This window comes from Ascaphus truei, chromosome 2 (assembly GCF_040206685.1).
Source record: "Ascaphus truei isolate aAscTru1 chromosome 2, aAscTru1.hap1, whole genome shotgun sequence".
Taxonomy (NCBI): Eukaryota; Metazoa; Chordata; class Amphibia; order Anura; family Ascaphidae; genus Ascaphus; species Ascaphus truei.
The window spans coordinates 116,997,239-117,022,892 of NC_134484.1; the positions used below are offsets into that span (position 1 = coordinate 116,997,239).

At 39.8% G+C, this 25,654-nt stretch overlaps 1 protein-coding gene across 10 annotated transcripts in view; it reads left to right on the forward strand.

Moving 5' to 3' along the window:
- Positions 1-25,654, forward strand: part of ST18 (ST18 C2H2C-type zinc finger transcription factor) — a 235,555-nt gene that overhangs the window by 199,347 nt on the left and 10,554 nt on the right. For 9 of the 10 annotated variants that reach the window (XM_075584429.1, XM_075584458.1, XM_075584439.1 and 6 more), the window contains 8 exons: positions 5,997-6,059; positions 6,868-6,936; positions 8,065-8,127; positions 8,206-8,286; positions 8,842-9,063; positions 13,275-13,363; positions 15,634-15,737; positions 22,319-22,462. In XM_075584429.1, the coding sequence (XP_075440544.1) occupies positions 5,997-6,059; positions 6,868-6,936; positions 8,065-8,127; positions 8,206-8,286; positions 8,842-9,063; positions 13,275-13,363; positions 15,634-15,737; positions 22,319-22,462 (835 nt within the window). The remainder of the gene's footprint in view (positions 1-5,996; positions 6,060-6,867; positions 6,937-8,064; positions 8,128-8,205; positions 8,287-8,841; positions 9,064-13,274; positions 13,364-15,633; positions 15,738-22,318; positions 22,463-25,654) is intronic. The other variant, XM_075584460.1, reaches the window with a different exon arrangement.

Here is a 25,654-nt window from a genome sequence, read left to right on the forward strand (position 1 = left end):
AATGCTGTAACTACACGTAAGCAGAGGGTTTATATACAATGCAGCAGTGTGTGATGTTAACTCCCAAAGTGGTGTATAATAGCTACCAAGTGGAAACAAAAGCTTATTGCTAAAGCTGGTGCAGATAGCTGAGCAGGATATCCTAAAGAGTAGTAATATATACTATCAATTCCCAGAGTGTGCTCTTGAAATGATCGTTAAAGTAACTGTACAGGGTGTCCATTCACACCCACATTCAAGGTAGAAATTGTCCTGCGAAGGCAAATGTATATCTTCTAAGGTCCAAAAAAGGTATTTAACCAGTTGCTGCCTGGTCTCAGTATACCAGGCATAGAGCAGCACATACTGTATATAGATCTGGACACTTTGGGCCTCATGCAGTAAGCATCGATAAGGCACGTATGGACCACTTGTTGGCCAAAATGGATACTCATATTCAGTAAGCCTCGATAAGTTGGTGATAACGGCCTGTATCGTCAAAAAATCTTTTGACCAAAATCAAATCGCCGACTGAGCGGCGATAAGCCAGTTTTCGACACTTTTCGGAATGTTGATAAACGCGCGATTCTGGTAGCCGCGATTTGCCTATCGCCGCCTATCACGCCCCTAAAATGGTGATTTTATCCCCAAATCAATACGCCACAACATTTTGGCAGATTGGTGGGGAGATGCGGCGATGAGCAGCGATAAGTCGGGACTTTGAAAAATGTTGGCCTTTTCCTGCATAGGATTGATGCCGGGGGTCTCCGGAGCTGATACACATTAATACCAGCTCCGGAGACCCCCTGCACATCTACACTATGAATGAAATGTATATTAAAAAACATAATTTTATGGCGAGATTTTCACTGGCAGAGGCGACTCTCTCAGAGTAGCTCTCTCTGCAGCAGAAATGTATCGCCGGGTCAGGCCTTTTCAGAGGGTCGATCCTATCGCTGGCAGCAATTCGCTTGTTTTGGGAATTTTGCTATGAACGGTAATGAAGGCTTGCTGAATACCGTGATAGCAACGCTCAAAGAACGGCGATTTAAATGCCCTGGAGGTAATTTTTATCAACCTTTACTGAATGAGGCCCTTAAAGTTATTTCTTGCACTAATAAATATCAATGTGCTGGTAAAAGAATAAAGCTGAGATGCACTGGAGTACTACATTTGTTACCACTATGAGCTGTCACTGCTGGATAGGGTTGTTCATAATAGATCCATGGTCACTGCTGTTCATCATGCTGTGCCAAAAAGAAGTGTCCAAAATGAGGCTGGGTGCCGGGGGGATGCCTGGATGCAATGGTCTATGTCAGGAGACGATCGTAGAGAACGTCCAACGCTGCGTTTCACCGGAAGTGGCTTCATCAGGGGCATGTCAGCTGGTTCCTCCTTAATTGATTTATGTAGTGGATAAATGACGTCACTCGGGGGAGGTGAAAGCATATATGTATGGTGTGAGAGAATACATGGAGAAAACAAATAATTAGTATCAGGGATCATGCTGTAACACATAAGGTTGGTTCAACACTGGTAAGTAAAGTAAACAATAAAGATAATGAATGAAATAAATAAATAAATATGCCAGAAAGAATAAATAAAACAAACTATATACACTTTACATATAAAGAATTACATTTACACTTGAAAAGAAAAGTTTCAATTGGATTTAACAGGAGCTGCCTAGAATGCACCTACTGTAAGATACAGTTTAAAAAATCAAAAATTAGCAGCTACACAGCAGTTACCAAAAGGAAAAGAGAGACTCTGATCTATCAATAGATTGCCGCATACAGAATAATTACTCTCAAGCGGACGTCAGATGAAGGATGCATAACTCATATCCTCATTAAGTCCTTTTGGAAAAACAGTGTCCAAATTAAAAATCTATTTACATTCATGGCGTAATAACTGGGTTTCGATGTTATCCCCCCCCCCCCCCACTATTACCCAATGACACCTTTTCCAACCTCCAGGCTTGAAGACCCCTTGTAAATCCTGCATGTAGCGAATGAAAATGCCGTGCCACCTTGGTGAGTTTTTTGGCCCTAGATAGATCCCTCCTGGCATTACGGATATTCCCAGCGTGTATGGGAACACGCACCTTTAATTCCCGTGAGGTCATCGCAACATAAAGAAGGTGACAAGGGCAGGATAAGGCATAGATTAGTTCCTTCACGTTACAATTAAAAAAATCCCTTACTACAAAGTTTTTTGTACCACTGCTGTTAGAAAAGATTTTTTTCTTGGAAATGAATCTACAGCATTTGCACTTTCCCCAAGGAAATGTGCCTCGAGTGGGATTTTTAATAGTGGAATTTTGCTCGAAGTGACTATGCACTAGTTGGTCTCTTAGATCAGTAGTCCTGCGAGCAGTCATCAGAACTCTCGGTCCGATGGCATGTACCAAGCTCTGTTCTCCCTGTAAAATCCCCCAGTGATGCTAAATGACCATTCTTAGTTCCTCCCAATGTTTAGTGAATGTGGAGATGAACCGAACTGGACTCGCTTTTGGGGTAAGGAGTTGCTGACGATCTTGGTGCCTAACCTTGTGCCAAGCTTTCTTTTTTTTTTTTTTTTTTTTTATTGGAATCATATAAATACAGATATACAATAGACGGTGTCATGGGCACATGACTGGTTACTTCAGTATGTTTACCAATACAGGTTTTCTAGTAAATAAAGTAAAGAAGGGAAGGAAAGAGGGAGGGAGCAGAAAGAGACGAACAGACAGGGGAGGAAGGGGTTGGGGGGAAGGTGGGTAGGGGAGGAAGGGAAGGGGTGCCAAGCTTTCTTAAAGGATTTATGACTATATCCTCTCTCCAAGAATAATCCATCCAATTCTCTGGCTCTGCTTGAAAACACAGCAGGGCTAGAGCAGTTGTGTTTGAGACGGTATAGCTGCCCAACCAGTATCCCCCTCTTCAAGGGCACTGGATGGCAGCTATCGAAATGCAGCATATTATTAGTGGCTGTGCTCTTCCTGTACACATCTGTCTCAATTTTAAGATCTTCTAATGTGGAGGTCCAAAAAGGACACTTGAACCTCAGAGATTTAAAGTGTCAAATGAATGTTGAGGTTATTACTGTTTAATGCCCCTATGAATCCGATACACCCGGCGACGTCCCCCTCCCACAGGAAGAGGACGTCATCTATGTACCAGTTCCAGAGGGGTAAATGACAAGTGTTACAGGTCATTTCGTCAGTGAAGACTCTCTCCCTCTTCCACCAACCCAAATAAAAGTTGGCATACGATGGGGCGCATTTTGCCCCCATTGCTGTCCCCCTGATTTGTAAATAATATTTAGAGTTAAACAAAAAATAATTATGGGTTAAGATGAAGGAGAGGAAGAGAATGACCATGTCACATATACCTTTTGTGTCGGCATTCTGCATATTAAAAAAATATTGAGTGGCTGCACTACCATCCTTATGGGCTATGTTGGAATATAAGGACTCTACGTCACATGTCACTAATAGTGTCCCCTTAGTTACCACAATATCTTGGATTCTTAGTAACACATCTGTAGTGTCCCTAACGAATGAAGGTAGACTTACTACATGTTGTTGGAGATAGGCATCGATGAAGGTACAAATGTTCTCACACAATCCCCCGATGCCCGACACTATAGGTCGTCCTGGCGGGCACAGTGATTTTTATGCACTTTAGGTAGAAAGGTCATACTTGGAATCCGAGGGTGTGCCACCCTCAAATATTTTGCTTCTTTAGTACTAATGGTGCCATTCTCTAAAGCAGTAGAAATCAGATTGTCCACCAATGCTTTAAAGTTCTTTGTTGGATCTAGAAAAATTATTTTAGAATTGCAAGGGTTCAGGAGCTGACGATTAGCTTCAGTGATATACATTTCAGTTGGCCAAATAACCGTGTTTCCCACTTTATCAGAGGGTTTAAGCATGACTTCCTTGAGTTCTTTTAATTGTTTCAAACAGTCTTGTTCAAGATGTGAAAGATTGCCTTTACTGGTATTATTGACGTTAATGTCCATAATGTCCTTCTTAACCAGTTGGAAGAATGTTGTAATAGCCAGGCTTATTTGAAACGGTGGTATAAAAGTGGTTTTGGGCCGGAATTGTATTTTATCAGGTCCTGTTAGGGACTCTCCTTCAGTTTCTTCCACTAAAGAAATCATGTCGTGTAGTGTATTCCAATCTAGAGGTGTCATGACATCTTCTTTTGCAAATAATTTTTTTAATACCAATTTCCTACAGAATAGAAACAGATCTTTTACTTTAATGGGGCACTCTGATATTTTAGTGGGGCACTCTGAAACTGTAGTGGGGCATTGTGATACTTTAGTGGGGCATTCTGATACTTTAGTGGTGCACTCTGATACTTTAGTGGGGCACTCTGATACTTTAGTGGGGCACTCTGATACTTTAGTGGGGCACTCTGATACTTTAGTGGGGCACTCTGATACTTTAGTGGGGCACTCTGATACTTTAGTGGTGCACTCTGATACTTTAGTGGGGCACTCTGATACTTTAGTGGGGCACTCTGATACTTTAGTGGGGCACTCTGATACTTTAGTGGGGCACTCTAAAACTGTAGTGGGGCATTGTGATACTTTAGTGGGGCATTGTGATACTTTAGTGGTGCATTCTGATACTTTAGTGGTGCATTCTGATACTTTAGTGGGGCACTCTGATACTTTCGTGGGGCACTCTGATACTTTAGTGGGGCACTCTGATTCTTTAGTGGTGCACTCTGATACTTTAGTGGGGCACTCTGATACTTTAGTGGGGCACTCTGATACTTTAGTGGGGCACTCTGATACTTTAGTGGGGCACTCTAAAACTTTAGTGGGGTACTCTGAAACTTTAGTGGGGCACTTCTGATACTTTAGTGGGCATTCTGATACTTTAGTGGTGCACTCTGATACTTTAGTGGTGCACTCTGATACTTTAGTGGGGCACTCTGATACTTTAGTGGGGCACTCTGATACTTTAGTGGGGCACTCTGATACTTTAGTGGGGCACTCTGATACTTTAGTGGGGCACTCTAAAACTGTAGTGGGGCATTGTGATACTTTAGTGGGGCATTCTGATACTTTAGTGGTGCATTCTGATACTTTAGTGGGGCACTCTGATACTTTCGTGGGGCACTCTGATACTTTAGTGGGGCACTCTGATTCTTTAGTGGGGCACTCTGATACTTTAGTGGTGCACTCTGATTATTTAGTGGGGCACCTTTTCTTATTTTGTTTTTCTACAATAGAACATCCCCTCTCTCAAAAAAAGTGTATGTCAGAAGGATAAGAAGAACACAAATGCAAGCAGTGGCACTGCCACATCTTAAAAGTTCAATGTACCCCCGCTATACTAACCAGGACTAATGAGTAATAATAATAGCATGTTCTTGTATAGCGCTGCTAGTTGTACGCAGCGCTTTACAGAGACATTTTGCAGGCACAGGTTCCTGCCCCGTGGAGCTTACAATCTATGGGTTTTGGGAATTGAACCAGGCTCCCCTGCAACAATCTCAGTGTCAGTCAGTGTCTTCACTCACTGAGCCACTCCTTCTCCTTGAGTAATGACCAGAATGGAAACAACCAGAGACCAATAATGCTTGCCGGAAAATAGAGTGATTACAAGAAATTCTGAAACTGTTAAACATTCGAGAAAACTGAACGTTACTACCGAAAAATTCCCACAATAGTCGTTAACAAAACATGTGAACGTCTTTCTAATATAAATATTTATTCTGTAAAAAGAAAGTCATATGACATGTTTGAAAATAAAATTTTAATGGTGCCGTGGTAATCCGCACCCCCAGTATCCCCCCACTTTGCCTCGGGAGCAGCACATTTTAGGCATCATATTGCTGTCATGTCTTTTACAATATGGGGCTTGAACCTAAAGATTTTCTCTATTGAGGTGCTGCCAGAGGTGTAGCAAAGCTTCATGCATTTTCCCACAGAATTAAAGAAAAACAATACAAATGTTAAACGCATCAACATTTTATTCACGTTTTAGTTTCTTTTTATAATTGCAGTTGTCCCACTCCAGGATGTGATGGCAGTGGTCATGTAACAGGAAACTATGCTTCACATCGCAGGTAAACAACCACAGGAAGTCACAGTCAAATTCAACATGATGTGCTTTTTTTTTTACATACTGTACTGTTACTTTCGTTCTGTGCTGTTTGAAGCACATGACATTGGTATAAGGTACAGTATCAAGTCATTGCTCTTTGATTTTAGGTACTTTTTTTAAAAAAAAGGGTTTTTTTTAACACTGTGTTTTCTATTAAAAAGTTATTATGACTTGTGCATTGCTTTCCTAACCCTGGCGCCCTGCCTTATAATTACCATTAAACATAAATCTGTCGATGTTCAAATATCTTTCAGTATCAGAATTCCTGCAGCTTCTTGTGAGTAGTTAGACTTCAGCTTTTTTCAACTGCATCAGCAAAATAGTCACGTTGTTTCATTTTGAACTGTGAGCCTTTCTGCACGTTGATACATTGTTCTGAACTAAACTTTCTGTGGTCTTTTTTAAGCGTAACATTTGCTGGTTTTAGTCAAAAATGTTTTAATGGATATGGGCCGTTTATTTGATATAAACAAGTGACTCCATTGTTTGATGCGAGCAGTTTGTTTACTTGTCCGTTTTTTATTTCATAAAAGAGATTCCATTGGAGGAGAGCTGGAAAGTAACATGTATCCTTTGCGGTTATATTTCAGACTTAACATTTATTTTGGATCAAGTGTGCAGAAAAGAATCCACACAGATATCTGTTGGAAACTAAGATTTTTATTTTGTACGCTGGACAAGAAAAGATCTCTACTTTGTTTGACATTACTCAATACTGTATCACCTATTTTATTTTGTGCTTGATTTTATATTTCTGTTAATATTTCCAGTGTTTCTGGCTGCCCCTTGGCTGACAAGACCCTGAAGTCCCTGATGGCTGCTAACTCTCAGGAGCTTAAGTAAGTGCTGTAACATACTGGGATCTGTTTATCAAAATCTCCCAGGTGCAAATAATGCATCAAAGAAATGTTGTTGAATTTACTGGGATTGTCTTCCTTAATAAACATATACAATATTTTTCCCCTGTAGTGTACCCTACAATTTGTTTTCCACTATGTGAAACAATACAACACTGTTAATATAAAATAAAAGATAATAACAACAATTTTAACTTTAAAAAAATTAAATGATCAGTATTTTATTGAGATACTTCATGATACTCATTTACTGTTTTCAACATCTAAAAGAAATTAGAAAAATAAATACGGATATGTTTGCTCAACAGAAAACCACATGATGTTTTTATTAGCAGGTACAGATATAGCTGGCATTAATGCACTCTCAATGTGTAGGAGCAGGAAGTATATTCCAAGAGTTTTCAGAGCAGCCCCATTCAAAGAGTCCTAAAGCATGCCAAATTAATGTCAAGATTATGTTATCCATAGTCAGCACCGCCTACAGCTTTTCCGGGACCCAGGACTAAAATTTCCACAAGGGGCCGAGTTGTTGATAGGGAGAAGGTATCCACCCCTCCCGGCGGTGGCCCTACGAGTGCCCCTCTATCCCACACACTTCCTCTGCTTCTCACACACTCACCTTCTCTCTCGCAGACTCCCCCCTCTCTCTGTCACACCCTCTATCACATACACTCTCCCTCTCTCTCTATCATGCTCCACCCTCTAACCGTCTCTCTCTCACTCTCATTCCCCTCTCATTCCACCGTCTGTCTTACCATCTTTCACATTCCCTCTCTCACACTCCCTTTCCTCTCTCTCACTCCCCCTCCTCTCTCACACTCCCCCCTTTCTCTCTTTCACACTTCCCCCCTCCTCTTACTCTCCCCCTCTCTCTCACATTTGCAGGAGGCAGGTAGCAGAAATTGGACCCAACTTCTGGGTTCTGACCTCTGAGGTGGGCCACTCTCTTCTGCCGGTCCCAGGACAGATATCCCTGTGCTCCTCCCCTATCAATGGCCATGTTCATAATCTCCTAATGCATTAAGGAGTGCAATATTGACTGCTGCATCTGTAAATCCTTTAACTATGTCTTCGCCATTTCAAATAATCACCTCTATATTTGTATTGAAGGTGCCCAACACCAGGCTGTGATGGTTCTGGCCACGTGACTGGAAATTATGCTTCTCACAGAAGGTAACTAAGCTTGTTTCCTTAATTAAGTTGATCACGAGTGCAAGTTATAAGAGATAATTGTTACTCTGGTATTTACAGTTTGTCAGGCTGCCCACGTGCCAGGAAAAGTGCTTTCAAGGTGCTACCTAGCAAGGAAGATAAGGAAGAACCAGAACTTAAGTAAGTGCAATGAACAGGATGATTATACTGTACAGGTTATATGACTGTTTTCTCATTGTCCTTGTATGTGTATTCAAAGGCACCATAAGTGCTTATTATTTATTTGAAAACACCCCATAACTCCAAAAAAGATATCTGGATAGATACATTATTTACTTTCCTCTTTCTCGTTTTCCTGCTAGGTTACTTATTTCTTTAATTACAGTAACTGTTACATAAAAATACCTAGTTACTGCCACACTACAAATGAAACAACATGCATTAAGCAACTTAGAGTACTGTATTGCTTGTTTTGAGACATAGCACCAAGTCTACGCCAAAGGTAGGTTTATTCAAACTGTGAGTTAGGGAACACTATTCAGGAAATAGAGCTCTAAGCCCAAAGTGATTAGAATTAATTTAACTGTAAAAAAAGGCCAATGAATATATATGAACAAATTAGTCAAATGTAACATGTATGAACATGTACAGTATGCAAACTGTACTTTCTGCGGAATAGCACAAACATTAGCAGTATATTAATGGCATAACAAACATTAGTGCTTTTTTAAACAGGTGTCCAGTGGTAGGATGTGATGGCCAAGGCCACATATCAGGTAAATACACTTCTCATCGAAGTGCTTCTGGTTGTCCTTTGGCTGCCAAGAGACAGAAGGAGAGTGCCCTGAATGGCTCATCACTATCCTGGAAACTGAACAAGCAAGAGCTGCCACACTGTCCGCTACCAGGCTGCAATGGGCTGGGTCATGTTAACAATGTATTTGTCACCCACCGAAGGTATTTTTGTGCTTTCTAATTTTTAGCATAGTTTAATTAATTACGTGCATATCAGTCGTGCAATGAAGGCAGTTGAAGCAATTCTTGGATAAGCTTAGGTAAGATTTCTCATAATGGACTGTGCTATTGAAGGTCGCTAATCAGAATAATATCCGTTCCTTGGGATCCAGCAATATATGTCCATTATAATATTGTGTGTTAACTGTATGTTCTTTAAGTAGTCATTTGTGGTACCAGATATGTATGACCAGAAATACTGTATAGATACATCATACAAATCTATTTAGATCATAACCAAACTATAGTATCTGTAAGAGCAAAATGCTAAGTGAATCTAATAATAAAAAAGGAATAATGATAGGTAAAGTTATTTAATAAAGTTGTACTAATAGTTTCCTCATTTAGATAAGATTAACTTTAAAGGTATGATTCCGCCTATCAGGATTTTTTTTTAATTTATCAATATATAAAAAGAGCACCTGTAAACACATTGACAGGTCTGCAACCCTGCCTTTCCCCATTATCTCCTAGCATGCAATGCATATACTGTAGCCAGGGATTCTGGGTAATCACATACAAATGAGCACTCCCAGGTTTAAGATTATAGGGTTCCATGTTAAAATGGACAAGAAGCAAAAAGTGACACATTGTGAGTGCTCATTTGCATGTCATTGACCAGAATCCTTGACTGCAGTGGAAGTATAACATGCTAAGAGATATTTTTATTTGCTGTACACTGCACTGTGGAGGGTTGTTATCACTTTTTTTACTCACCAGAACTTATTTTGTATGTTCTGATGAGTAAAAAAATGACAAAAACCCTCCACCGTGCAGTGTACAGCATATAAAATTACCACTTGTGAGCACATGTCTCAGACAGGTCTGCATCCATGTCTTTGCCATTATCTCTTAGCATGTTATATTTCCACTGCCGTCAGTATCTCTATGTGGTTGTCTCTGGTGCTGAACCACATACATTTCAGAATCGGGGACCTCCTGCTTCCAAAGACACTTAGATCCATATCCCCCAGTAGCATCCACTGCTGGGGAAACAAAATAGAGTTTAAATCTCCCGCGACACATGAGCCAATAGGAAGCCGCGTGCCCCAAAAGGTTTATGTATCGGGAAGTACTGGCAGAAGCTACGGAGGTAAGTATCTTGGGAAGAAGGAGTTCCCCAAATCTGAAATAAACCCAGCTTATTTTGAATTATCATCACAAAAGTCCTGATGTCTTGGTCCATATAGCTGGTTTCCTCAGCTCTGTATGAGGAGTGGGTGGCCCTAGGTTACAGTTATAGATGTGCAAACCTGTTTTGTTTCACTTTTCTATTTTTTTATAAGACATTTTATGATAATAAAATAAAATAACAAGAATAAATGTACTCCCTTGCTTAATGATCTTTTGTCAAATTGACACTTTTCTGTCCATTCAGAGTTGGATTGACATGCTTTTCATGCAAAAAAAAAACAGGGTTTATTGTGTGCAATGTGTAAAGATTGCAAAGATATTTTGAATTAATTGTTGATTGTGTACTGTTCCTGTTAGTAATTTGCTTATCACATAGAGCTTGCAAGTTTCATGGATGATATCCCAAAATCGCAGTGAGTGTCATGACACAAGATCATCATTTTGAAAGCAGTAACAGCAAGTAACACTGCTATTTGCACAAATAATTGAGCACAATATCAATAACAACTTATTTATAGAGTGAAATTGATTAACACATACTTTTATCGTACAAAAATAAACTTGCCACCAATTGCTTGCATTTTTTAATTTCTGCTTGTTTGCCACCATCCTCCCTATCTTAATGCCTGTAACACTTATTCTTACAGTATTATGTCTCCTATTATTTTGTCAAATGTGTTACTGCTGTGAAGTGCTACAGTATATACATGGATGATGCTATACAAATAAAGATATACATACATTTCTCAAATATTAATAAATAATCTTAAACACCAAATAGGCATTCACTTTTCGTTACAATAATCCCTAAAAAGGAAAAATAATAACAATGCATAAGAGTTAACATGAACAATAACTGTAATAAAAAATATATTTACAAAAATGTTGATTATTTATAAGATAATTTTAGATTATTAAATAATAAAAATGTAAATGTTTAATCCACTGTCTCTTTAAAACAAAATATTATGGCCATTGTGTCACTTCCAGTTTCTGCTACTTTGGAACACATGGGGCTTTTTATTTATTTATAAAATGTTTTACCAGGAAGTAATACATTGAGAGTTACCTCACGTTTTCATGTATGTCCTCGGCATAGAGTTAAGATGACAAATTATACATGGTTACAAACACAGTTACATAAGTGAACAGGGTATACATTATATACAAGACATAGCATGCACAGTTAGGCCTGGGACATGGTAGGTTCAGCCTCGCTGAGCCGGGCTGAGCCGCGCTGAGCAGATGCACTAACCCCCTGCATCTGTCATCAGTATCGGCATGCATCGGCATGCATGCGGATGCCTGCGGAGACTCAGAAAATGTGCCGAGACAGGCAAGTTAAAAATTTGCCGCTCGGTGAAGCGGACTGCTCACATCCAATGGGAGCGAGGGACTAGCCCCGCCTCCCGCTCCACCTCCTGACACGCCTCCGCTCCGCCTCTGCTCCGCCCCGCCTCTGCCCCGCCCCCAGAGTGCGCTCACTGCCTCGCCTGACAGGACAGAAAAAAGCACCATTTTGAGCAGACGAGGCAGAGCAGGAGCGTGGCTGAACCTGCTATGTCCCAAGCCTTAGAGATAATATATACTATAGGCATATGTAACCTTTACAGACCAGATTAAAATTTGAGACAGCTTTAGTTTTGACAGAACTTAGACTGGTGGCGGCTGTGAATGTCTCCGGTAGATTGTTCCAGTTTTTGGGTGCACAGTAAAAAAAGGAGGAGCGGACGGATACTTTGCTGAACTTTGGGACCATGAACAGTCTTTTGGAGTCAGATCTCAGATGATGAGTTTTGCATGTGGTAGGGGTGAGGAGCTTGTTCAGATAGACGGGTAGCTTGCCCAGGAAGTATTTGAAGGCAAGACAGGAAAGATGAACTTTGCGCCTATGCTCAAGTGATGACCAATCTAGGTCTTTGAGCAATTCGCAGTTATACAGTATGTGTTGTAGTTGCATTGGAGAACAAAACGGCATATTGAATTGGAGAGGGTATCAAGTTTGCTAAGGTGGGTTTGGGTGCCGAGCTGTATACTATGTCCCCATAGTCGATAATTGGCATTAGCATTTACTGTGCGATACGCTTTCTGACCAGCAGGCTTAGGGAGGATTTGTTCCTGTAAAGTACACCTAGTTTGGCATAGGTTTTGGATGTCATGGTATCAATGTGCATCCCGAATGTTAAAAGTCAAACCATATGCCCAAGTAGTTAAAACTAGTAACAGGAGTTAGGGTGGTTTTAGCGTTGGTTCTGATCTGGAGCTCAGTCATTGGAAGCTTTAGAAATTTAGCCTTGGTCCCAAATACCATTGCTACAGTTTTGTCAGTGTTTAAAAACAGTTTGTTTTGGGAAATCCAATTTTCAAGTTACAAAATGTCAGATTGAAGTATGTGTTCAAGGTCAGAGAGGCTATGGCTGTGTGCATATAAGATTGTGTCATCTGCATACATGTGTATTGAGGCTCCCTTACAAGTTGTAGGAAGATCATTGATGAACACTGAGAAGAGTAGGGCCCCAGAACAGAGCCTTGCGAGACACAACAGGTGATATCCAAGGGGTTGGAGTTAGAGCCTGAGAAAGACACATGTTGGGATCTACCTGATAGGTAGGAATGAAACCAGTTTAAAGCATGCTTCCCTATTCCAAAGTACTGGAGTTTGTTAAGCAAGATAACATGACCAACAGTATCAAACGCCTATTGGTAGTTACCCAATACATTTTAAAGAATGTCTCAGAAGTGATGATGTCACCAGCAGCCATCATGTTTTATGTAAAGAGATGTCTTTGACATTATCGTCAAAAGGTACATTATGATTTTGATAAAGAAGACCAATCTAGGACTTGTGGTGTCCTCTTCCAATATCTGCAAATAAAACAAACCAGGTAGGGGCGAATGCAAATCTATAATGAATTAAATTATTATAAAGAGTTACATGCATACAGAAGCACAATGTGTAATTTTCATAAAAATCTAATATTTTCAATGTTTTTCAAAAAGATTTTATGCCGTTTTTACAGCTTGTCAGGGTGCCCTTTGAATGCACAAGCCATAAAAAAAGGAAAAATTTCAGAAGAACTGATGACTATAAAGCTTAAAGCAAGAGGAGGTGAGAATGTGCTTTCTTTCCTTTCTCGTAAGAAGGTGTGTTGCTTATGATATTTATAATTCTAATTATTTTATATAAGCTACAATACAGTTGTGGGTTTAGATCCCATCTCTACCACTTCCTATCCATTCTTTTATCTTTCTGTACCTTCCAACTAGAATAATCCTTGCTACAGTGTTTTTCAGCATATTAATATTAATTCTGTAATAATTTAGGATTTCAGTTTATGCAATCCCACAATTGTAGGAAAACAACTTTTTGCAAAGAATTGACCTCCATAAACAAATCTAACCACACTAACAGCAAATCTTTGGCAGCTTTACCTTTTTGGGAAATTACTTGCAAGCTTAATTTCTTACGAACGTCCGAAGTGGGGAAGTGCTTGTGAATCAAACATTTTATTTTCCCTTATTCCACCCTGTCCTTATCAGAGAGCCAATAAACATAAGGGCAGGAGGAGAGAGGGGAGCGCTGGTTGTGTAAGCACTTGCTGAACACACAGTAACATCAGATTAAAGGGAGTAAACAGAGTAATTCATACCCACCCCAGGTCTTAGCTCACTATGTTTACATAACAACTTTAAAAGGTATTATAAAATACTGATAGGTGTCAGATTTGGGTAAAAAGGGCATCAATTGCCCACATGTAAACCATTAAACATGTCACGGACATTAGATCACGTTGGTTCTAGTTGGGATTGCCCATTTAAACTAATGCCCAATACAGTAAATCATAAATTAAAAATTGGACTTCTTTGGAAATAAATGTGTGGATGTGAGTGTGGGAGATAGGAGATGAAATTAAGTGACAAATATTATGAAACAAGGACAGCCAAAAACTTGCTGCCAAGTTCAAGTTGTTATCAGCTGGCTTTGTGGTTAAAATTAAGAATATATGTTTACATTTTTAAACCATTTCTTGGATTCTTACCACCTATTTTCTAAATAAATCTTACTCTGCATTGGCAATATACTGCCAATGTAATTCATTACAATTCTCATTAAAATACAGTTCAATATTCACAATTTAAATATAAATTATACAGTAGGCATTGCATCATAAAGATAGATAAGAACTAGATGAGACATAATAACATGGTATTTTCCTGATAAAACCATATACAAGACAATTATTTTTGCCTTTCTTTTATTTAAGCAGAATAAATACGAACAAAGGACAATTTGGCAACATAATGAATAATACAGATTAAATGCATATTTGTGGATATTTACTACATTTAGAAAGAATAAGCCAGTCTGTAATTTACTCTCAAATTACAATATATTTTGATTAAAATTGGATGCATTTGAATACCTTGGGGCCTATGTATTAAGAATTTATTTTCAATTCTTTTTTCGTCAAAATGTTTGTGTTAAAAAATAATACAAACCATCACAAAATGTGTGTCTTATGTATGAAGACTTCACCCAGATGTAGCAAGACTTACTATTTCTGGCACTGGGAAAAGCCGCAGAACCACGACTTCTCTGATGCCAGAGGATAATCGCTGTGGGGGGTTTGATCTGGAAGTATGGACCCCACATAGCACGATTGTGGTAGCACCATCTCCGAAGCTGCGGTTTTAAGCTTTTTCAGCCATGGTATGAGACATAGTAAATCTAGCTACATATAACGCTCAATGGGTTATTTGAAATAATTTTTGGTGCATCACTCATGTTGAATTACTGATTGATACAATTTTAATTAAAACAGAATTGTCTTTTTTTATTTTCATTATCAATTACTAGGTTAAAAATATTTATAATGGCCATACTCTAAAAAGAATACATTTTGTTAAGCTATGTAATGAAACATCTATGCTGGTTCAAACAATTTTCTTAGTTCACACATAGCAATTTCATTCTGCGCCAACACTATTAATAGTCTTTTTTAAGATTAGGCCAAATTGAACAGACAATTTTGTCACAATTTTAATTAATTTTGTTGCTCACAGAAATATTACCATTTACACAGAAACATACCTTTTCCATCTGTATATGCCAAGTGCAGTCCATTTCTGTGCACCAAAACAAAGGGGAAAAAATGTTTTTTGATGCAGCTGACGCATACCTGTATGCAGAAATTTGAATTTAGTACATACAGTAAGTGCACAGATGTGCTTATTGAAATTGAGTTTGACATGCACTAATTTTGCACCAAAAAAGCCACTTGCAACACTAAGTACATAGGATACCTTAACTTTTTGAATGTTACAATCTTACTGCATACAACTGTTAATTGTTAACAAATATATCAATGTTCCTTACAGGGATGGAAAATGAGGAAGATATTATGAATCTAGATGAAGAGATCAAAGAACTGAATGAATCAAATCTGAAAATAGAAGCTGACATGCTGAAACTTCAGACCCAGGTTAGAAAAACCATGTACTGTATGCATTACTCCCAAATACTTTGGAAATGGTTACGTCCTATTTGTATTCCAACAAGTTAACATAACATTATTATTTAATGAAATCAAGTTAAGAGATAAAAATGATTGAATACTAAGAGGATAGTCTACATTTGCCAAGAAATTACAAGAGGTCACCAATTGAGAGTCTGACCTTTCTCACACTTTTAAATGTTAGGGCAAGAACAGTGAGTGAGGAGGAAAGTGCTGAAGTTGATGGTAAGTAGAAGGAGGCAGAAAGGGCCTGGAGCTGATGTACTGTACCTAGTGATGACTGTGAAGACTTCTTTATGTAGTTGGGAAGAGAAGCAATTATAGTAAACACCAAGTACAGCAAAATCTGAGATTTCACTTTTAGCATCAATTGTCTGTCAACCTCCGTTGAAATCCAACATTATTTATGTGTACAGTGGGATGTTATTCCACATATAAATTTGCAATGTGGAATACTTTATTTCCTATCAGATAAAAATGTATCACTTTCAAAGTGAACTCACTGTTTAAGTAATTATCCTCAAGAAAAGGACTTCCAAGTCCACACATTTGAAAAATAAGTTTGCCCTTTGTTATGAAGCATGCAAACCAAGCACAAAGTTTCCAGCCCAACAGGACTTTTATTCAGGTGAGTGAGTCAAACAAAGTCATATGAATCACAGTATTTAAACCCTCATAACATACACACCCCAAAAATGAAATAATACCTTCATTAATTCAATAGTAATCAAACCCACAAAAATGTTGCGACGAAAACGTTATAATTGACCCAATGATGCCACAACATCATTAGTGTCATTGGAATACAGTGGGACAAACATCCTTCCAAAACATCATCACGTTGTGCGCAATGATGTCACCCTTATCACCTGACAGTCGTTTGAAACGCAACCCGCTGGAATGCAAACAGGTGTACTCATTTCACATATATTTGTAGTGTATATATGTAGTATAGAAAATAATAATATAACAAGTTGATCCCTCAACAGAAAGTATCTTTGATAACTAACTCACCAAGCTTTTTGAGCACTTCCTGTATGATCTGGCAAGGTTCCTATTCAGAAAGCTTCGATGACTTGCCAAACTAGCTCGGGAAGTGCATCTCCCAGAGCGGTAGCGCTGTGGCTCAAACACACATAGCGGAAGGTCAAAAAGAGCTCCAACTCGCATTTTTGAGAAAATGACCCTATTCTAGTAGCTCCGATGAGAACATCAAGGCTCTCACCTAGCAAGCTACTCACAGATTTTATCTCGCTACCCCAAGGGTGACGGGATGGGATTTGCGGTAGGACTTAGAAGAAAAAAATTATTTTTTACTGCTTCAGATCACGTGTCCGAGACGTTTAAACACACAGGAGATACCGGCACCCCATACCAGGGCCTGTATCTCGGGAAGCAGGGGGTCCCTGGACCTGAAATTAATGCCGTTCTACTCTGGAGACGCGCTGCTACAATACTCTAAGCATATCCTCGAGCACATCCACACTGATATACCGTGATCAGTGCCGATGTAGGGGATAAATGCACTAATAGGTAGTACCGATGACTCTGAGGTCAGCATACATACCCTCACTGCAGTGTGTTCACTTGCTATTAAATGCTCTAAGCACACAGATGCCAAACGGATGTTTCTAACTACCACCCTATGATTACACTCATTACGGTCCTTCCGTAAGCTTAATTGCCACAGGGAGGCACTAACATGAACATATGAGCGCTTACCAGTGTATGAGCAGACTCGACACTGCACAGATTGCAGCTGATCTGCGAGTACCGTCATCTGTGTTTGAGGGGGTGATCGGACACTTACCTACTTACTGACACCAGCAGACAAACTGACTACGGGATTACTTTGCTGCAACACTTTACAGCAGGTACTTACCAGGGACGACATCCCAGCCTGACTTCTAGGTGCTGCCTTGATCTCTGATTACGATCTATGCAGAATCATTTCCTCACTATACATCCTGCATTAGTGGTGACCTGGTACAGTTTACTGACGACTTTGGGTTACTTCCCTCTGGGAGAATAACCCTCTACTCTTTGATACCTATACACTCTTTGATACCCTAATATCTTCTGCCACTGCACCCTGGCTGGCAGTTATACCTACACTTGGGGGATGCCAACGATCATTATCTATTAGGCATCTTTGAACCTCACTAATTTCCCTGTAGGTTCTTATATCCCATCCCCAATATAGTTACCGCTGCACTGGGCTTTAAGGTAGCATTTGAGTAATAATTACAGTATCTGTCTCACTACAACACAGCTATATTAAGAGTATTATCCCATACTATACACTATTATAGGCTGTCACGTTTCAGCATTACATTCAGACATCCAGTTATGAATGTACCACATTTGTGGTCAACTGAGCTTATACAGCGATGTTACCTTGACTTCAGTCACTCCTAGTGCTGTATACTTATTTTATACCCCTATATTTTATTCATTGATGACAATAAAGTATTTTAATTCATTCACTATTCACCCTTGTGATTGAGTGCTCATATACTCGGTTAACCTTGTCTCCGAGTATACTCTTACAAACTTCAGGCAGATCACATGGGGAGAACTTACAAAAAGGCTGAGATTACATGACTGCTGTCCTGAGCGGTATTGGCATTTTCCTACCTCACGGTTTGTGACTTGTGGTAAGGATTTCTGATTCTTTCTGAATACCGTGATAACACACATGTCAAACCGTTCGATGGGGTCATGCCAAACTGTTCGAGGTGGCAGCAATTTTATCGAAGCTACAAAAATAGGTCCGTATACTGTAAGTGGAAAAGGATAAATAGAAAGAACGCAAAATAAAACTGCAAACCTTAATCCATGCTATACTAAAACTATATCCTATAAAGGAAACAAAGTCAAAAGATATTGATATAACTTGTATACTGTAGCAACCAATATTTCTCACTGAAGAATATAAATGCAAGACACCTTATAAAAGTACTCTGAAGTCATTCACTTCATGTATCCCTTTTGGAGACAAACAATCCAGCTGATATAGAATACTTATGATCAGTAATTTGCTTCTGGAGGGGTCTGATAGCCTTACCAATGTATCCCTTGCCACAGGCACACCATAAAAGATAAATCACATTATTATTATTATTTTTATTCTGCACTGTATGTTTTACCCATTGTGGGATGTTGAAAAAAATCTGCCTTGATGACTGAATTGCAATGATTACAATTCAGGAATGAAAATATACCAAGCATCCTTCTTGACGTCCTACTATCGTCTGCAATTCTCCAATGGTCTTACTGTCGGCTTTCACCAAGAAAGCACGTTAATTTCTGTGTCTATTATATGCGAACAGTGGAGTACATTTAAGGATATTACATAGTAATGGATCACTTTTGAACTCATGCCAATTACGTAAAATTCATCGTTTTATATATTTAGAAGCAGAAAGATAGTTTGATATAAAAGGTATCCTACCAATCTTATCCTTGTTTTTACTTTCATTCTTTATTTGTCTTATCAGAAGGTGCTCTTTCTGTACATTCTCTGCAGTCTGTAGGTGTTCCTTAATTGTCATTTGTTGGTGTCCTCTATGAATTTCTCAGCCATCTGATAAAGTAGATACTCCAAATATATGGGATCACATATGATCCTCTTGACCATAAACAGCTGATTTAAGGGTAGATTCTTAATAAGATTTGGAGCATGAAAACTACTAGATTGCTTCTTCCTTTGGCGTGTTCAAAAGTGATCCATAACTATGTAATATCCTTTAGCAGTAATAATCTCCCCTGCTGTTTTCATATAATATAGTCAGAAATGTACTTGATTCCTTGGTGAAAGCTAACAGTAAGGCTGGTGTTGGGTCAGTTGTAAAGAAGATTATGGTGGGACATTTGTGTGTTTGGTTTATATTGGATTAATAAGGTGTTATCTCATTTCCATGGTCTGTATGTTATGATGGATACAAAACAAATAGGTAGCGCTATATCCTAATGTGTAGGCAGCCTATGATATATCCCTGAACCCCAGTCAGGTATCAAACAGTACAAAAATTATATATCAATGGCGCTCTGCACTAATAAAATATAAACATATAATATATAGTAATGGAAATATACAACCAGTGGCGTGGATGTTTCTCCTGGGAATGGATGTTCCACATGTGATGGGAAAACATGTAAGGGAAAAAAATCACAACATAGTGTAATACTGTAAGACATACATACAAACATATAACATAAGACGGACGCTGGGAACAACAGGTGACCAATTACAAACACATTTAATAAAGCATATCATTAAAAATACATAAAATACATAAAATAGAGACTGTTAGGACACTCAAACTCAGGTGGGGATACCTGCTTACCAAAAGTAAGAAGGTATCAGGCAGTGGATATATAAGAGTATCCCCTCTATGGATGGCTGCTGCTGCACCGGACTGCTGGGCTCACACGTATGTTGTTAACCGTGGATAGTGCTTGCTCCCTCTGTTTGTGGCATCCGCCTCTGTGCGCCCTGGACACGGAAGATTCTCGTGTCTGCCGGGGAATGGTAGTTCCTTCCTGCTCGGCTGTTGGAAGCGCGCCAAACGGAGCTGTAGTGAACGCGGATGGATATCCGCCCGGATTCGGCAGCCAACGGGCATCTGCTAGCAGGTTCCAAGAGGAAGAAAGCTAGACTTTCGAAAGGCGTAGGGTGTTTCTAAGAGGTCCTCCAGACTCGGTGGTGAATCCTGTCCCCCTTGGAACCTGCTAGCAGATGCCCGTTGGCTGCCGAATCCGGGCGGATATCCATCCGCGTTCACTACAGCTCCGTTTGGCGCGCTTCCAACAGCCGAGCAGGAAGGAACTACCATTCCCCGGCAGACACGAGAATCTTCCGTGTCCAGGGCGCACAGAGGCGGATGCCACAAACAGAGGGAGCAAGCACTATCCACGGTTAACAACATACGTGTGAGCCCAGCAGTCCGGTGCAGCAGCCATCCATAGAGGGGATACTCTTATATATCCACTGCCTGATACCTTCTTACTTTTGGTAAGCAGGTACCCCCACCTGAGTTTTAGTGTCCTAACAGTCTCTATTTTATGTATTTTATGTATTTTTAATGATATGCTTTATTAAATGGGTTTGTAATTGGTCACCTGTTGTTCCCAGCGTCCGTCTTATGTTATATGTTTGTATGTATGTCTTACAGTATTACACTATGTTGTGATTTTTTTCCCTTACATGTTTTCCCATCACATGTGGAACATCCATTCCCAGGAAAAACATACACGCCACTGGTTGTATATTTCCATTACTATATATTATATGTTTATATTTTATTAGTGCAGAGCGCCATTGATATATAATTTTTGTACTGTATGTTATGATGGTTAAAATACTGTAATTCATATAATTATGTTTGAATCACTCACCTGACTGAAAGCCCTGTTGGGCTTGAAACATCATGCTTGGTTTGCATGCTCCATAATAAAGTACAAAAATATTTTTCAAATGATAATCCCAAATGGCCTAAATATATCCTCCCATATTACTGCTACTTATGATTGTTCACATTAAAGTTGTATGTGTTTTGTATACTTTATTTCTGAATACAAATGCACTTGTGTGCACTGCTAGTGTTTGCACTTTCAAATATTGCAAGAAATTAGGTTTTCCTCAGGCTGGCATTATGTGTAGAAAAGTTGCTAATCGCCACCTATTTAATCTATTTTTATTCTATTGTGGCTTCAATCCCTGGGCCTAACACACAGACCGCAAATATAAGAAATGCAATTAGCAGTGTATTTACATATTACCATATTTGTGCAAAGGGAATTTCTTATACCACTTCAAGGTATAAGTATCTAAGGTGTGATGAAAAATCCCTTCCTTTTCACACCGGCTAGTGGCTAAACATCCTCATGAGTCTCATTTGATCATGCCATTTGTTTTTTGCCACCATACTTTTTTGTCCTGATCCTATTTCTTCTGATTTAGGTGATTTATAATTGAGATGACAGAAATTAATATGTAAAAAATAACCAGTGAATATGCCCCAAATATTTGACAAGTATACTGTTACAGGACTCTGACATAGATCAGATATCCATATACATCAGAGACTGCGACTATTCTAAAACAAACCAGTGGCAATCGCCAAAAAGACCCAGGTACACCCAGGTGCATGCTGGATACATGCCTTAAACTTGCCTTAAACTAGACCCAGCATGTCTGCATTGATTAATGGCCAATCAGATTAACAGCCGGGGTCAAACTGAATGGGACTGCCAGGGACCCCTGCTGTGTTAATCCTATGGCTCATTAGTCAATGCAGAAATGCCTTAAACTTGCCTTAAACTAGCCAGGTTACACCCAGCACATACCCAGAATGTAACCGGGCTAGTTTAAGGCAAGCTTTAGAATAGTCGTGGTCTCGTCTGTATGTTGGTTGTACTATTTAATTTTCTCATTGTACAGTAGTACCTTTGTTTTGAAATCTTGAAGCATCTGTATCGCAAATTATACATGAGATCTGTTTATAAACTCTACATAAGGTATAATCACAGAGTTTCAATTTTAGATCACATCAATGGAAACAAATCTGAAAACAATAGAGGAGGAGAATAAACTAATAGAACAGAACAATGAGAGCCTTTTGAAGGAGTTGGCCGGTCTGAGCCAAGCCTTAATCTCAAGTCTTGCAGATATCAAGCTTCCGCAAATGGTAAATCTTCAGGTTTTTCTTTGTGATTGCAATCCTCGCAGTATGTAATATTGTGTATACATAATTGTTCTTTTGGTTCTTCTTATCTAACTATTCCAAAAGGAAAATAAATTATATTTATTCATCTATTTTAACATCACGTATTGTATAATGAAAGAGCTATAGTATATTTCAATAACTATATATAAATATATATATACAGGCATACCCCGCATTAACATACGCAATGGGACCGGAGCATGAATGTAAAGCGAAAATGTACTTAAAGTGAAGCACTACCTTTTTTCCACTTATCGATGCATGTACTGTACTGCAATCGTTATATACGTGCATAACTGATGTAAATAACGCATTTGTAACAGGCTCTATAGTCTCCCTGCTTGCGCACAGCTTCGGTACAGGTAGGGAGCCGGTATTGCTGTTCAGGACGTGATGACAGGCCCATGCGTGAGCTGCCGTTTGCGTATTGGGCGATATGTACTTACTCGTGAGTGTACTTAAAGTGAGTGTACGTAAAGCGGGGTATGCCTGTATTTTTATTGTTCGGTGTAACTTCGAGATTTTTTGAAGGCGAAAAATAAAAGTTATAAAATGAAAGTCCTTGACCTACTAATTAAAAGATGGCACAGCTTTCTCTCAAGAGTTATTGGGAGAATCAACAATTATTATGTGCATGAACAATCATGTAAACTTAAAAGTAAACAGAGATACTTCCAAAGGGAAATGCATTTTAAAATATATAATCTGCTAACATACTGTAATATATTGTGCAAACAGATAAGTGCCAATGACTTCACAAAAATCAGACAATCTTAAGAATATTAAAGTGTATACAACCCCCTCAGGTGGAGAACTGCTCCAAGTTAAGACCTTCTAAATGTACCGGGGCGCAAATCCTCCCAGTGTATATGAGGAAATAAACACAAGGAAATACCAATAGCTCAATATGATTAGAAAAGTTTTGTGTTTTCAATAAAAAAAACAGTTGATACATTCACGTGTCAGTGATTTACAGGCTTGTTAAAGGTAATACTGTACTTTGCTGTGCAATCTGTGTAGTTTATTCTGTCTTCCCAAACTACCAATGAATCTCAGAAGGATGGTAAACTGGCTCAGACCAGAAGACGTCATGGAACTACGCTCATTCCTAGGCTTCTGCGGCTACTATCGTTGTTTTGTGGAAGGGTATTCCAGCGAAACAAACAACCTCCTCAAAAAAATATACCCCGAGGATACTGAGCGGAAAGCCACCTCCGCGCGAACATCATTTGGCGACAAGTGGATGGCCACCTGTGAAACAGCATTCAAAGCCTGAAGAAGAGCTTAATGGAGACGCCCGTTCTTGCGTACTCCGATCCCGAGCATCCCTACATTCTTCATGTAGATGTGATGCAAAATGTGGGTTACCGGTGCATCAAAACATGAGTCCCAATAATTTTGTAATAATTCTTCCGTCGGGATCACACCAATATGATGGTGAGCAATGAAAACATACCCTAATAGGGCAAGGGACTAGTATCTAGTGCTAACCAGCACTATGAACAGTACAAAGATTGTCCCAACCATAATAACTAGGCATAGTATGTAAGAAAAAACTCACTTTTAGTTCCAGAGGAGCAGTCCCATCAGGTATCCTGAACAGCGTGCAATCCACCAAGCAGGAAAAGTAGAACAGGTGAAAAAAGTCAGTGCACTGCCTGCAATAAATGGAGGAGGCTAATGGTAGCAAAAAAACCTTTTAATGAATAAAAGGATCAAAACATCATCCAGAAAACGCTCACCTTGATAAAGGGCGCACGGCCCGAAACGCGTAGGTGAGCGTTTGCTGGATGACCCAGGGGTGATTTTTGATCCTTTTATTCATTAAAAGTTTTTTTTGCTACCATTAGCCTCCTCTATTTATTGCAGGCATTGCACTGCCTTCTTTCACCTGTTCATGTAGATGTGAGCCTCAACCGCCTAGGTGCAGTCTTGCACCAGAAGCACCCGACTGGCCTCCGACCAGTGGCCTATGTCAGCCGCAGTTTGACCCCCAGCGAGCAGAATTATCCTGTCCATAAATTGAAATTCCTCGCTCTTAAGTGGGCAATCGTTGATAATCTCCATGATTACCTGTATGGCGTCGCCTTTGAAGTGCGGACAGATAACAATCCGTTGACATTCATACTGACGTTTGCCAAACTGGACGCCACTGGCCACCGGTGGCAAACAGGGCCCCTGAACATTGGAGCTGATGCTTTATCCAAAAGACCGGGACTGAATACCACCCCAGACGATGACCTATGTGAGGAGATCCCTGGACCAGGGATGCGAGCTATGTGCTCGACGGAGGCTATCGTGGAAGATAAAGTGGCCTTCTCAGACCTGAGGGTCGCGGATTCCTTGGGATGCCAATCCAAGGCCATTCATGGTGCCTACTGTAACCTAGAGGGAATGAACATCACCCCAGACAAGATCATTGCGTGGAAGGATCTGGTACAATATCTAATACGGGATTCAGTGGCTGGCATCATCCGCCAGGCCGTCCAGCAAAAAAATCCTGCAATTCAGAAACGTGCCCCCAGCGACATGGTCGCGATACTCATGCGAGAAGTGGACAAATTCGAAATCGATAATAATCTACTCTATCGGGTGGTGCTGTACCATAACCACCCGGATAGAAGGCAACTGGTCCTACCTAAGAACCCGCAATATATGGTTCTGAAATCACAACATGATGAACATGGCCATCTCGGCGTAAACAAGACCTTCGGGTTGATACGAGACCGATTCTTCTGGCCACGGATGCGAGAGTCAATAGAGCGACACTGCTGCCGATGCTCCAGGTGCATCCAATACAAGACCCTACCCACCAGAGCCGCACCAATGGCTCACCTGAAGAGCTCAAGTCCCATGGATCTGGTGTGCATGGATTTCCTGTGTATTGAACCAGACGCCCGAGGCATTGGCAATGTGCTAGTCATTACAGATTATTACACCCGCTATGCCCAAGCCTTCCCCACCAAAGACCAGAAGGCCATCACGGTGGCAAAGATCCTGTGGTACTTTGTGCACTATGGCTTACCCAATTGCCTACATTCAGATCAAGGGAGGGACTTTGAGAGTAAACTCATCAGAGAATTACTAAAGCTACTCAACATCACTAAGTCCCGAATGACCCCTATAATCCAGAGGGAGACGCTCTGCCGGAGA